The sequence below is a fragment of the Nycticebus coucang genome, chromosome 9, assembly GCF_027406575.1.
Source record: "Nycticebus coucang isolate mNycCou1 chromosome 9, mNycCou1.pri, whole genome shotgun sequence".
Taxonomy (NCBI): domain Eukaryota; kingdom Metazoa; phylum Chordata; class Mammalia; order Primates; family Lorisidae; genus Nycticebus; species Nycticebus coucang.
The window spans coordinates 15,286,723-15,302,978 of NC_069788.1; the positions used below are offsets into that span (position 1 = coordinate 15,286,723).

At 38.5% G+C, this 16,256-nt stretch overlaps 1 protein-coding gene across 2 annotated transcripts in view; it reads right to left on the minus strand.

The window, feature by feature from the left end:
• Positions 1-16,256, minus strand: part of ADGRB3 (adhesion G protein-coupled receptor B3) — a 738,597-nt gene that overhangs the window by 359,675 nt on the left and 362,666 nt on the right. For both annotated transcript variants that reach the window (XM_053603066.1, XM_053603067.1), the window contains exons 10-11: positions 10,644-10,712; positions 5,485-5,593 (exon numbers count right to left, since the gene is read on the minus strand). In XM_053603066.1, coding sequence (XP_053459041.1) covers positions 5,485-5,593; positions 10,644-10,712 — 178 coding nt within the window. The remainder of the gene's footprint in view (positions 1-5,484; positions 5,594-10,643; positions 10,713-16,256) is intronic.

Genomic DNA, 16,256 nt, shown 5'->3' on the forward strand with positions numbered 1-16,256 from the left:
GGTTATTCTTATCAATGAAGAAAGCAAATAATATTTATAAGATGCTACATGAACTTATTGTGGAAATATGTAACTGAAAATATAATGAAAACCATAAAGCACTGCGCTGCAACTTTAGACAAATGTTAAAACCACAGAGATTCACTGAGGTCATTCTAATCCTGCCGTCTCATACATTCTTTGGAACTGTAGACTGCTGGGGCTCCAGGAATGCACTTTTGTCCTTGTCACTGCTTCATGTTTCTTATGTTATTTTCTCCCCCCCCGCCCCCACCTATTCAATATTTCCAAATCCTGAGTCTAATTTTTATCCTTTCATTTTATTTTATACTGTGGTGAATATAAAAATGCTAAAGGAATAGATAGTTTCAAGAAAAAAAAGAGTGGGTAGCAAGACACAGTGGACGGGAAGAATGAAAAAGGGGAGGAGGTTCAATTTGGCCATTGGGCGTTTCCAGAGGCTTTTTCAATAGGAGTTCCGGGAAACTAATAAGAGACTCCTTAGAGGGCAAAGGACTGAAGAGAAAATGTTTGGAGAGAAAGTACAGGGTGGCCATCAAGTTCATGTGCAATTTGAAATCATACTATTTTAAATTGCACATGTACTTTATGGTCACCTTATATAGAAAGCAAGTCTAAATAACTCCTCAACAGATATTTTCACTAAAGAAAAATAACTTTAATATTAGACCAGGTGTGGTTGCTCACACCTATAATCCCGGCAATTTGGGAGGATAAAACCAGAGGATGGCTTGATGCCAGGAGTTCCAGAACAAGGGACTGGGCAATATAGTGGGATTCCAAACAAACAAACAACAAACAAAAAACAGAAAAACATAGCTGGGCCTGGTAGCGTGCCGCTGCAGTCCCAGCTACTTGGGACGCTGAGTCAGGAGAATCATCTGAGCCCAGCCAGAAGTTCAAGGTTGCAGTGAGCTATGATCTCACCACTGCACTCTATCTAGCCTGAGTGACAGGACAAGACCTGGCTCTAAAAAAATAAAATAAAATAAAAACAAAAAAAAGTTACATTAAATAACATAAAGATATGCCCCCAGATCCAATTGATAATAATAATTAAAAAATATTAATGATACATAGAAAAAGTCACATTTTTCCTAAAACATAATCCACTTAATTTATACATTTAGAATATTTACAATAAAATTTTACGATGAAAAAGCCATACTGAAAATTGAAATCTCTCAGTAGCATATCAATTTTATATAAACCATTTAGCAGAGTAATCTTTAGTAAGCACTCATTAACTCATGTATCATAATTTCCATGTGTCTACTATAAATGTTATACGCATATGTGAATGTGAAAAGTAAATATTCCATTGAAGCTCAATTGTCTTGTAAGTGCATTGGCTTAACATCTTTCTAGAACTATTTTTTTCCGAACCTGTGTTAGACTTTATGAGATCACAAATCTTTTGAGAAACAGATCAAAGCTACAGGCATGCTCACTGAAAGAACGTACATGCATGTGTGTATACAAAATGATCACAGATTTTTTTTAATCATAGAAGAGCATTTCATTTATCAAAAGCTGATGTGGGTAGGAACATCTTTTAGATAAAAGGAGCTTCAAGTCTTTTCATTTGAACTATTTTTGAAGAAAATCTTTCTTAAATACTTCACCCATTTTCCTGACATCTCAATAACATTATAGAAACTTTTATCTTAATGAATAAAAGCCATGATTTTAAAGACAAATTATTGTCTTACGTCTTAGAAGTAATACTTTCAAAGGTGAGGTAAGAGGAGATGTTACTTCCACGTGTGGACTCCATACTCTGCTGCACTCTGTTAGTATTTCTTTTTCCTTATTTTCTAGCATTACATCTATGTTATTTTCCACCCATATGCCTGTAATAGCACCATGTCTGCTTCCAACTCACTGTACCTAATTCAGCAACTAGAAAACAGAAATCCTGAGACTAAAAGTCAAACTAAGCTATTAGCAAAGTTCTGAGACTTATTAGATTACATGGGCCTTTTGACATCTATTTTTAGCTGTTCAACTTTCTTTCTTCAGGAAGAAAAGTTAAGTGGCTACTCATATAGGCTTTATAAAAAAATAATTTGTAATCTCTCTAAAATACATCGTGATCTTCTGAAGTTCTTTAAACAATCTTAATCCAACACACTCAGAAGACAATGGCCTTAGGCAATAGAAAACTTTTTCAGTGGGCTGGTCTCCATTTATTTTTCACATGTTTTCATGCATTCTCGCTTACATGTCTGTGTTCAGTATAATGAGCATGATGTTAGATAATTAAAATTTGGACTTTGGATGTAAGACAAGTGAGCGGTAACACACATGCTTTACAATATGCTCAAAAACATTGGAAATGTCAACAAAACAGTATAATCAGATTGTGTACATATTGTATCAAATTGGATAACATGAAGAGTATGAATAGTGATGATTATTATTTATGTTAATTTAAAAGTAGTGGATACACTTTTGGAAAATACCTAAATTTTAGGGAGCATAGCCTTCAGTTCAAGTCACCACTGTGACTCGAGTCACACAATGATCAACAATAAATATCTTTGTATATTCAGTATAACAATGTTTGAGATTTTACACATAGAACTTCACTTTTTAATATGGATAATTGAGCCTACATAAATGATCAGATCCCTGTGCAGGACTGAAGACAAGCAGAATGACCTTGATTTCGTTTGCAGCATTATGCTAATTTGAGTTACACTTAAATATTCTTAAAGTTTAATGACATTAAAGCAAGAAGTCAGGTTTCAATACCATAATCTTATTGCAAAAAATACACACAGTTTTCAAATACAAAGTCTTAGAAAGTCAAATAAAGTCACAGATGAATAACTGATCACACTTTTTGGACACTTATAAAATTTATATAGCAAATAATGCTAGTGCTATGGAGAATTTGACATGCTATTATTCTGAAACAACCCACTTTAAATTTACTAGAGTCTGAGATTGCCCCTTTTTTTTTTTAGTTATTTTTCTTGAAATACATTCTGAATAAATGCCATGTGTTGACCTGATAATACTTTTAATTTGCAATGACTTTTAGAATTAGATGTTAACATTTACAGAAAGAACAAAAAAACAATGGTTCTCTGTTTTTCTATCCCAGTTTTACTTATAAATTACTTGGTCAGTCTTCCAGTCCAGCACAGCCCCCTTCAAACTCCTTCCCCATCCACCAAGGAAGTCACATGGTTAAGACAGTTATTCCAGCTTTGATGACTAGCATCCCCCAGATCTCTCTAGATTCTTGCTTCCATGTACACGAAATCTCATAGCTCACCATGCCAACCCTTTCCTCCATACTTTCTTTCCTTTCTATGCCCAGTCATTTTTTTTTTCTTTTCTTTCCCCAGATAAGTTATCTCTCTGTTCCCCAGACAGTGGTGTGATCACTGCAACCTCAAACTATTGGGCGCAAGCTATTCTCCCAGCTCAGTTTCCCTAGAAGTTGGGACTATAGGCCTGTGCCACAATGCCTGGTGATTTTTTTTGTTTTGCTTTGTTTTGTAGAGAGGAGGTCTCTGTATGTTGTCTGGGCTGTGCTTTAACTGCCAGCCTCAAGGGATTTTCCTGCTTCAGCCTCTTACGTGCTTCTTTTATAGGCTTGAGCTATAGACATTTAATTTGGATTTACTCTGATTTCATCCTTCAACAAATATACTACCACTGGTTTCTTTTTACTCTTATTGTAGGATGGGACAGCTCATCCATTACAGAACTGACACCGTATGCTGGATATCAGCAAACTCTGGGCCCTCCAAACAAGCTTAGATTGTCCATTAAGACATCGATGTAACTGGCGAGGTCTTGTGCTACATGAAGAGGGTCTGTGGGCACAAAAAATGTCTTTTGGTGAACGCCACTACAAAGGCTTTCTTCAACTGAAGTATACTAATGGTGGTCAGCTGTAACTCATTGTAATCTGAGGTCACTCTGGTGAAAGATGGCTGAGGATCAATTAGTCCCTGTAGGACTTCAGGACCCCAGAAGAAATCAAGTGTAAAATAAATCACTAAAAGCTTTTATCATAACACAGAAAAAGATTATGTTCTGTACCTGTTGAATCTTCCTAGCTAATCCCCCTACTAAAGACGTGCTCTTCCTAAATCAGAAACTAATGCTTAAATACCTGTGAATAAGAATGTGGGGTAAAATATATTTATTTAAACACATCACTATCTATATATTTCAGTGGTTTTTATGTGAAGACTATTACAGCAGGACAAAGGAAAGAAAATCTTTGTGAATCACACTAGCATGAGAGGAAGCTTGACAGAAATGAGAAAACAGAAATCTATATCAATTCAATGTGTATCATTAAGAAAATTCTTTCTTTGCCCTGGTCAATTTTTAAATACAAAGACAAATGTGCCATTTGGTGAATATAATGGTAGTTACAGAGGGACCTGAGAGATTACTGTGTCCTGGAGGGTACTCAGCCAAACTGAAGCTGCCTGGGACTCCTAGAGAGAAAGTAACTCAGCGTCCTCATGAAAAATATGTGGAAGATAATGCAGACTCAGGTTTTTGGTTTTTTCTAAATCATTAGCATATATACCTTGAAAGTTAGATTAGAGAGCAATGAGCATTTGCCAAATGAAAAAGAGGGGCATGCACATATTATCCTATCCTTTATATATACATAGGCAGATATGTCTGGCTAGGCCTGCAGGCAGGCATACAAATTCATGAAGATGAATACAAACTATATTTGTGTGTACATGTGTATGTATATGCACTTAGTACATAAGTATACAGAGGATGCCAAAAACTGCATACACATTTTACACTAGGAAACAACTGTCTTAAACTTGTAGCACTTAAGTCATATTTGGCTTCTGCAATTACAAGAGATATAAGACACAATATACCAAAAAAGTATACCAGATAACAAACTTTAACAATATATATTGAGTAGTGCAATTTTATTTATTTATTTTTATGAGACAGAGTCTCACCTTGTCACCCTTGGTAGAGTGCCTTGGCATCACAGCTCACAGCAACCACTCACTCTTGGGCTCAAGTGACTCTCCTGCCTCAGTCTCCCAAATAGCTGGGACTACAGGCACCTGCCACAATGCCCAGCTATTTTTACAAAAGGGGTCTCGCTCTGGCTCAGGCTGGTCTTAAACCTGTGAGCTCAGGCAATCTAGCCACCTCAGCCTCCCAGAGTGCTAGGATTACAGGTGTGAGCCACCGCCCATCCTTGAGTATTGCAATTTTTATATAGTTTTTCCGTTCTTAAAATCTGTATACTTTGGGGGGGCACCCTCTGTATATATAATAAACATGTGACTGGGCCCATCTAAAAATCAGACACCAAGTATCCGTAATGTATTTACTCACATATACTTAAAGATATGAACAATGGACATTATTCTTGGATTTGTGTGGTGCCGATACTTGTAATTTTTTTTAATTTCAAAAAGATTTTGAGAAAAAAATCCTATTTCTTACCTACATTTCCAGTCATTAAGTATGAATTCTGAAAGTCCATCATCCCCATTCCAACAATGTGTATAAAATCTTCAATCACCTGCATTAACTCTATTGAGCCTGGATAAATCTAGAAATATAAGCAAAAGTTAGATGGAATTAAAAGTCTATACACATACTGGAATACATAACTGAAATTAGAAAGCCTGCATAATTCGGTCACAATGAGCTCTGTTTTACTTGAAGTACTGTCTGCAGCTGGAAATGACTATTTTTTTTAATGAGCAGTTAAGAATAACACCAGGTATTGCACAGTGAGAACTATGGAAGTGATATGATGTGGTGTTAAATCATAAAGACAAGGCAACTCAAAACATGTAATGGGTTGTGTAATCAGAGATAGAATGACTTGACTTTCGATGAATTCTTTCCATCACTTAAATATAACATAAAACAAACACTGAAATTGGGCCCTTTACATTTTTAGCTTAGTGTCGATTAAGAGCAACACAGGAAGAAAGCAATTATCATCATCATCATGAGGATATTTATAAATTGTTAAATTCACTGCATGATAAATAAATATCTTGGGAGAAACATTTATTTTTAATGAATAGCATTAGCAATAATTTTAGGATTACATTAATAGCTCTACTTCAGGTAGTTTACATGCAACCGATGAGACGATTAGACATATTTTAGATGAGGAGCAGCAGCGGAAGTTCCAGGAATTTGAACAATATACCTGAGCTACATTGTATCTTTCATGGTAACTGAAGAAGTATCTAACTATCTATCTATCTGTCTGTCCATCAGTCCGTCCATCTGTCCATCACCCATCCATCCATCCATCATTCATCCATCCACCTGCCTATCTATCGTCTGTACATCCGTCTTTCCATCATCCATCCATCCATCCACCTGCCTATCTATCATCTGTCCATCCGTCTTTCCATCATCCATCCATCTGCCTATCTATCTATCATCCGTCCATCCATCTGTCCATCACTTATCCATCCATCCATCCACCTGTCTATATATCATCCACCCATCTGTCTTTCCATCATCCATCCATCCACCTGCCTATCAATCATCTGCCCATCATCCATCCATCCATCCATCCACTTGCCTAGTGATCTATCTTCCTACTTGCCTACATAGAGGGTTATCTGCGTCTCTGGCCCATGTAGTTTTTCCAACATCATATGACACCTCACATAGTACAAATGGAGGGGTGTTTTTTTTTTTTGTTTTTTGTAGAGACAGAGTCTCACTTTATGGCCCTCGGTAGAGTGCCGTGGCCTCACACAGCTCACAGCAACCTCCAACTCCTGGGCTTAAGCGATTCTCTTGCCTCAGCCTCCCGAGTAGCTGGGACTACAGGCGCACGCCACAACGCCCAGCTATTTTTTTGGTTGCAGTTTGGCAGGGGCCGGGTTTGAACCCGCCACCCTTGGTATATGGGGCTGGCGCCTTACTGACTGAGCCACTGGCGCTGCCCTGGAGGGGTGTTTTTTTAAAGACAACCTAATTTTGACAACAGCTCACAGTATGTAGAATGTGAAGCCACTTAAAATGTGAATTTTACTATGTGTAACCCATAAAAGCTCATAAAGTCAGTCTGCATTATATATAACCACATTAGAGCATAAAAGTTCCTGAAGTTAGATTAATTTCTTGTAGCTATTCAGCACTACCGTAGCTTCTAGCCATGAAAAATTAGGTGGACTAGAACATTTCTAGCTGCTTTGTACTTGCAAAGGCTACTGCCGAAGAGGAGAGACAAGTGACTAGCAGGAAAGCTGGAAGGAACTCAAGTAGGAGGAAGACAGGTTGAGCAGGGCAGGGCCAGGCACAGGATACGTGCTGCACAAGGGCTGTGGCCAAACACACCCACATGTCAGACACAAGAGTATCCACAGTGCATTTGCTCTCATGTACTCGAAGACACGAACAATGAATGTTACACTTAGAGATGTGTAGCAGAGGTGGCTGCCATTTTTTTTTAATTTCAGAAATATTTGAGAGCTAAATGCTGTTTTCTTAACTACGTTTTCAGCCATTAAATAGGAATTCTAAAAGTTCATCGTCCCCTTTCCAAGAATGTACATGAATTTTTTGTTCGTACTAGAGCTTTTTGCTACTATTGTATTTTTTTCCTCTATCCTAGTGTAGGTGTATGTGTGTATGAATATATGTACTGTGAGGATAAATACAAATTAAAATCAGAGGCTTAGCTGGGCCCAGTGGCTCATGCTACTTGGTAGTCTAAGGCAAGAGGATTGCTTGAGCCCAAGAGTTTGAGGTTGCTGTGAGCTATGACGCCAGAGCACTCTAACCAGGGTGATGGAGCGAGACCCTGTCTAAATAAATAAATAAATAAACAAACAAACAAATAAATAAGAGACTTACTGTTTCCTTTTGAAAATAAGAAAAGAGCCTCCCTCCTTCCCCAATTGTGTTCCCCTCTCCCTTTTCTTAGAGTATTTACTTTGGAAAACTAGTCAGTAAGTTCTTTCTCTGTCTCTTCCAAATGCATGCAAATCTTTACAAGTTAAACAGCCTTTTATACTCCCAGCCTAAACATCCACGAGTGTCTCTCTCTTTGAAAGGTAAACATCAAGGAAGGGGCCACTCCTCTCTCAGCTTCTGTGGAAGGGTAGGAGCCTGAATTCAGCAGCCTCTTGAGCCCTGCATCAAGTAGCAAAATTATCTCCAGCCATAAATAAGAAGTTTATTTTTTTCCTTTACATAAAGCCAATTAACGAACAATACAGTCACCCCTAATTACCAAGTCAACTTAGGTAGAACCATGCATGGCAAATAGTACGATCGAGTCCTCTTATCGGAGGACAGTTGTTGTCCGTCCTGAGGACGCGCAGGAGACAGGGTGTATACCCTTGACTGCACAAGAGTGATGTTTCTGTCTTTGCAAATCTCTTAGTGGATTTCCTATGATATCCATCCCTTCTGGTTCAAAGTTTAGTCAGAAATGAAAGTGTTTTCTTTCCTTTGCATCTTTGTGAAGAGGTTTTTTCTGGATTGCAGAAGATTTTGTTTTTAATTATCTTTCCCAAACAGTAGTCAAATGTTATAGAGCAGGGTTGGCAATCTTCTTCTGTTTGTTAACAATAAATATTTTAGGCTTTGCAGAACATGAGGTATCTCTTGAAACAACTCAACTCCATCCTTATTGCACCAGAGCTACCATAGATAATGTGTGCACGAATGGGTGAGGCCATATTCCAAAATATTAGTAACAAAAATATTTGTTACTAATATTAGCATCAGGTTGGATTTGGTTCCCTGGCTGCAGTTTATTCCCTCCTGTTCTAATAGACATATGAATACGTAGTATTTAATATAAAAAGTACAGAACATAACAAATGACTAACATGGTTTGTCTTGACTAATTTAGACTTGTCAACTCTAGCCTTAGGGGTAATGTATAAAATTGTGCTACGTGGGTTGTATTTTTTTTTTACTTCAGTATACTACATTTTTAGTAGGATGCTTTGTCTAAACATACTTTTATCCTTCATAACTGGAAATAATGGGTAATTAACAAATTCTGAAATGACTTTTTTTATTCAAGAGAGTAAACTTTGTAGAATCCTTCTAGTGTCAATAGTCACTATTTTATTCGGTAAGTTTCCAAATTCACATAGAATTTATATTTCTTTTAGTAGAGCTAGTCCTCTATAATAAGATTAGGGGCTCACGAGGATTATCTCTGATAGATTTTAAACAGGCCTTATTTCCAAGAAGCCCACCCTCTGTGCTATAAACTCAGAGACCCGTTTACTATGTGGCTGCAATTATGACGGCAGCTTTTAAGAAAAGCTGTTAAGATACATTTTTTTAAATTGCAAATAATGATTTTTAAAATAGCATTAAGGATCATTACTCTTGAAAAATATTTTAAACATAAGAATACGGCTAACTCAAAATTGTGAGTAAATGGGTGCACAATAGATTAAGGATCTTCCATTGACAGGAAGCTCTGCCACCATTCATTATTTGTTAAGTTGGAAATCTCACAGTAAATAATGCTATTTGATGAACTGGAGTCTTGTTTTTAACAGGGTATTATACATTTGCTCTAAATATACCCATAATTAATAGTCTGCTGCATTCTAGAAAGATGTGGTTGCCTCTGGAGCTGTAGTCTAAGGAAAGGTGCTCTTTTCTTACAGTGAGTGAATGAGGTTGTCCTCTAGAAGAAACCCAAGGACAAATATATAATTCAAACTTGTAGAAAAAAAACTAGATTCAGGGTCTTAAACTAAGGAGTGATTTTTTTTTTTTTCTTGCTATGGCCAGAAGCACAGAATTTGTACCTGATAATGAGGTATTTTTAGAGAGCCTATCATAATAGAAATCAAGGGCATGTTTTACTCCTAAAGGCCGAGACTATGATTACGAGGAAAAAAAAAAAAAAGATAGTTTTTCTGCAGCTCAGTAAATATTCATTCTTTTTGTCACAATTACCTTATTCTTTAGGGATTTTTAACAAGGGCTAGGTAGAAACTTAAGGAAGTTTAACATTTACTTAAATTTCCACAGGATTTTAAAAACATGATTATTCAACTTTTCATGATCTCTCACCTACTTTTTCTGTAATTAAAAACCAAAAGATTTTACTAACTACGAGTCAGTAGTGTAGCACAAATAAAAATGCAAGGTGCTTTAAAACCATAATGAAAGCAAAAAGGCAACCTACCACACCGACAAGGCACAAACACAGAATAGAAAATCGGAAATTTATCTTTTTAAGAGAGCTCAATTTTGTAATTCTTAGCCTTGAATAAAAATGAGCATCTGTATATGAGATTCAGATTGTGACATTGTAGTAAATGATTTTAGTGGTCATTACACCATAGCTTCCTTCCAGATCTGTGCTTTAGATTGACTGTTTTTCCCACAGTCCCTGACAGGAAAGGAACTTATCAGTAAAAGAATATAGTTATTGTATTAATTCCTTAAAGTCTTAAGTTACTTTTTTACTTGTTTTTCAGATATATAAACATTCTCTCTAAAATTACTAGCATAGAACTTAGGTTGCCTTTTAAAAATCTCCTTTCACATTCCTGAAATAGCAAACCATTAATTTTGGAACACAGGTCGTATATTTTATTTAGCCAATTTCATTTTAAGTCCTGAAATAACCTCAAACTTACCTGTTGGGCATCTTCCCATTTGTCTTTGTTTTCTTCATCTAGAAGGTTGCTTACTATTTGAAAGAAGTTCTGTAAATTAAATTAGATAAAAAGGTTTAATATCACACGAGAGAATATACCTTTCAACACTATCCATTTGCGTTGGCTATGTGGCAAATGTACAAACATTTCAACATGGCTATGTGACCCTGATAGATTATTCTAGAAGATAAGAGCACTCTTTTTCAGCCCCGTCATTCTGACTTCACGTCTGCACCCTCAGAACTCAGAATAGGCAAAACACTTTCACTCACAATTATTTCTTCATTTATTGTCTATGTTCCGCTCTGTAACGTCATTGCATAATTATTCAGTACTAATCAGTACCTGTAATAAAAGTCACCTGTATTCGTCTCATTACAAGTTATCTTGTTAGTTGTGAGCCGTGAGTGCTACTTACACTGTAATTTCAAAGACACTTTATTTAGTAAAGTGAAAAGCTGAGGCAAAATAGGCTCTGTCAGTGGAGACCCAGGATCTGCCCTCCCTGGCTATTATACCTTCATAACTGCTTACTGCAAATATTAAATCAGATTTTGTAAGTTCCTGGCATATAGCTTATGATAACGACTCAATACATCTTATCTATTTGCAAGGTATTACTTTTTGCCCTTCTGCCTTTTGCCAACAAGCCAACGTGGAGGAATGAACAGATGACATGTTCCTATTTAAGTTCCAAATCAAGCCCATCCTTCCTACCCCTGATTGTTGAAGACCTATTGGCTTTTTTGACCTACCAGTAGCCAAATCAGTTTTTGACTTTCCCTTTCTGTGTGGACAGGCACATTCTGATGTCCGTTTCCCATTCACCATGGACACGCTGGCACAGAGGAGGGCTCTCTGTTCCGTTCAGCTGTGTTAATCCTCATTTCACACGGGAGGACTCTACCCAGAAAGAGCCTTTTTCTCCTCTCACACTACACTGCCATCAAGACGCAAGAGCCAGGCAAGGAAAACAAGGGTGACTTTTGAAAAAAGAGCAGTGACGTGGGGTCACTGGAGACCCCAGAAGTGTATGTAAAACGGAGGCGTGACATTTTTCTTAAGCTGTCCAGCAGGCGGTTGCTTGGCTGTGACCTCAGAATCCACCTCTTCTAACTGGTTTGGATGTCACTCTGCAGGGACATTATTTCACACTGATCTGTTAGCTTAGACTAGGACTCCTTTGGGGGCAGAAATCATCATAATTTCTTAGTCTTCTCTGTCTTCCTCTCCATCTAACGTCTCAAAACAGGCACTTGTGTTCATTTCAAACAAATTCACCTGGGTGTTTTTAGATACAAAACAAAGCTGCCTCATTTCCTCTTCCCTCGTGGTTTGAAGCTGTCTCTATATTTAATTGCCCTAATTGTGCTACTTATTTTAATAGTCCCTGGCAATCACATGGTTGAAACATGGTTAGAGTCATAACCCTTACAAAAGTTACAGACTATTTTATACAACTCTTGAAAAAACTGCAATTCTGTCTTAGGCCCGTTTTCAATTCCTTTAACCTTGTTGTACTGTCAGCCACTTTCTCCACTTCAAATTTCCTGCTTGGAGTGTTAACATTTTCAAGGCTTAGCCCATTGAGCTGTGACTCTACCTATGGACAGAAAGAATTAACCTTGAGAGTTCTCCAATTGCCTACGGCAGGTTAACTCAGTAGGGGACATGGTGCTAATGAGACAAAAGTTGCAGGTTTTATCCCTGCACATGGGGTAGCTGTGCCAAGGTCCATGACCTCTGCTCTGTCTCCTGACCCCTGCCAGCTTTCCACCAAGTCCAGGCTGCTGCTAAGAGAGGCACCGAGAGAATCAGAAACAATCTCTGTAACTATTTCTCCATCTCTGAGAAAACATTTCATAAAACTTGTTTCAGTGACAGGAGGTCAGTGACTCCTTGCTGTACACGAAGGCTGCTGCATAAACACAATTCCTGGATGCAAATGATAAATTCAGTCATTCAGTTTTTAAAAATTCACCCAAGAGCATATATAAAAACACGAATTATTAAAATGTACGTTCAGCTAACCAAACATAGAGTATAAAAAAACGCTTCATACTATTCTCCAAGGCCAGTAAAAGGGATTTTTCTATCTCATTGTTGATGTGATTTGGGAATAACTAGTTGTGGTGCCCTAACTAGCACAGTCCATGTCGGGGCACAGAGAGCTATGGCTGAACAGTTCAGGCTGTGAAGAGGGCACTTATGGAGACTGAGTCTTTTATGTTCATCAGCGTATCCTTAGCACATAAGATGCCTTGCCCATGGCAGATATTTAAGTCTTAAATTAGGGGAAATAATGGAGTTACAGAGTCAGTATGCCTCAGCTCTTCTAATAAGACTCACAACCCTTTCTCTGAGCTGACCTTGATCTAACTTGTCTCCTATGCATTAAAAAATATGTACAAATGCCTATTAAAGAATACATGCTTATGTATAAATTCACTTGGGCACCTGGTAAATGCTCTGAAGGGCAGAATAGAAGCAAACTGAATGACACTTTGAAAAGGAGAGTCATTATTATCTCAGGACACTTGACTAAATTTTTGAACAAAGTATGAAGTTTCTTCCATAGCAGCAAAACTGGTCCTTTTTAAAGTTCTTTAGGAAGTCTGCTAATAGTGACAATCTCCCTCTTTTTTGATGATTTCTTTAGGGATCAGGTTATTATGTCAGTCTCTGAAGTGCATCAGACAATAAGTTTTTTTTGTTTGTTTGTTTTGGAGGGATATATTTAATCAGCCCCGATTCCTGGGACTCAGGCTTATTTGAAAATTGAATGTCCTTGGCAGAAGCTGAGCTGTTCAGAGCTTGAATTTGGCAGACTTGATTTAAAGTTTTGTCGACGGATTATCACCTTTGTGGTTCTGGGCACATGTTGTCCACCTATGCCTTATGTCTCTAATCTGTAAAACAGGAATAAAAATAGATACCCAGAAAAGCAGTTGTGAAGCTTAGAGCTAATTCTTAACCCAGTGCCTGACACGTGGTAAGCACTAGCTTTGTGAAGGTTTCACGATTTCATTCCCTTCGAGTTATACGTGCTTTTTCTGACTGGGTACATGATTTGCGTTCATAGCCACGTTATGGTCAGTACACACCTGTGACACTGATACAGACCTTCAAACCAGCCACACTCTCCCCTACCTTCAATGTCTCTTCATCTGTCAGCAAAATATAGAAACAGGACCAATTCACCACTGACTCTGGGCCTGTAATTTGTTCAGCAGGAATCTCTCCTTTCTTTTTTTTTTTTTTGTAGAGATAGTCTCACTTTATGGCCCTCGGTAGAGTGCCGTGGCCTCACACAGCTCACAGCAACCTCCAACTCCTGGGCTTCAGCGATTCTCTTGCCTCAGCCTCCCGAGTAGCTGGGACTACAGGCACCCGCCACAACGCCCGGCTATTTTTTGGTTGCAGTTTGGCCGGGGCCGGGTTTGAACCCGCCACCCTCGGCATATGGGGCCGGCGCCCTACTGACTGAGCCACAGGTGCCGCCCGGAATCTCTCCTTTCTAAGAAAGTGCTGCGCTCGGAGGGGTCTTCTGTGTAGTTGTTATTAGTCACCTATTCCGTGACAGCTATTGTGCCCAATGGTTAGTTGTCACAATGGGCAAAGAGGAACGGTTGATTTTTCTTCACAGGAAGTGTAATGAAAATCAAGAGCAGTAAAGGCAGGTCATAAAGGAAGACCCAAATGTTTCTGCGATTTTCAAGTACAAGTCCAAGGTTTGGTGGTAAGAGATAAAAAGGACATTTTATTTTGTAGAAAGCAGTAAATAATTCTATTTTGATTCTGATTCTACCTGGAGCACCACTTATGGATTACATACAATTTTATACACGTGCTACAGTCTGCCTTCGTATTTAAATTCCTTGTGGAGTTGTAGAGTAGGCCAGCGATTTGAGACACCCGAGTCACAGAAACCATGCTCCCCTCCATCTTAACGAGAAGGGAAATACTTGGACAGCACGAGGAAAAGCCAAGCACTAAGGGGCAAGATTTAATAATGTAGAGCTAGAGGTCTGAAAGAATTACGATGACCCTGCCTAGAAGTACTGAGAGAATCAGAAGTCGTCAAGGACTAACAAGAGAATAGGAATAAGCCATTTGGATAGGACTGCAAAGCCAGGGCTAGATTATGGGTCCCTAATCGAGAGAACACCAGATGGTGCGAGGCCAGGCACGCTCTGCCCTCTCCCTGCCTCTCCAACTTTGTCTAAAGTTCTCTTGCCCCACACTTGCAAAATTCCCAGTTGGTCAGGCTGATTCATGCACCCCAAACTCTTTTCTGCCTGTACACGGTATCCATGCTGCTCCCTTTCCTGGACTGCTGTCCTTTCTTCTTTATTCAGATAAACCTTTCCTTCGTGTCCAGATTTATATGCAATTTTCACAAAAAGGCCTCAGCCAAAGTATATAGGGTCTGCATATTTTCTTTTCCTTCCCCTGTACTGCGTAAACTTCTTTTAAAGTATATCGTATTTTTAAGCCATGATTAATCCGTATGTTGATTGGTTAAGGGATTTTTTTTCCCCAACCAGTTTATAGTCTGGTTAAGATTATTTCTTTTTTCTTTCTTTTTTTTGAGACAGAGTCTCATTATGTTGCCTTTGGTAGAGTGCTGTGGCGTCACAGCTCCCAGCAACCTCAAATTCTTGGGCTTAAGCAATTCTCTTGCCTCAGCCTCCCAAGTAGCTGGGACTACAGGTGCCCACCACAACACCTGGCTATTTTTTGTTGCAGTTGTCATTGTTGTTCAGCTGGCCCGGGCTGGGTTTGAACCCACCGGCCTCTGTTTTTGTGGTTGGTGTTGTAACCACTGTGCTGTGGGTGCCGAGTTGAGATTATTTCTATTTTGTTCAGTCTTTTGCCTCCAGTACACAGCATAAGCCACAATAGCATATAAATAGTCCAGTACAGTAGAACCTTTGTAAGTTGACCACTAAGGAACAGCAACAAACTGGTCAACATATGGAGGTGAACAACATCAGGAACTAGGCCTATGTGCTGATATGTACAGGTGGTACATGTCAGGTCTATCAAAGTTAGGTCAATTTAAGGAAGTGATCAATGTATGGAGGTGGTCAACTATGGAGGTTCTACTGTATTTAAAATTAATGGGCTATACACCTACTGTGGATACAGCACAGGCATTAATGGAATTAAAAACAAAAAACCCACACAAAAACAGTAAGTGGTTTCCACCTAATTTGTTGCTTCCTTTCCAATTCCACACACTCTTATACTAGTGACACCTCCAATGTCACCAGAGCTCTCAATATGCCCAGGAGACAAGATATGGCACTTATATTTACAGATGAGAAAATTGGTTATCTTGAGTAAAGCTGGGGTCAAACGCTCTTCTTATTTTCAACAACATTCAAAGCTTTAAGGTCATCCTTTACCACAGACACTTTTATAAGTCATGGAGCCACAAGAAGCAGCTGTGGATGTTCAACCCTTAGTCTTAGACTTTCGGGCAGCAACCATCAAGGAAAGGGACCTCCCCTTTTAAAAACCGAGCTCATTCTTTGTCAAACACAGGGACCCTTCCTCATGTACTACTACGCCAACCTTATCCCTGGA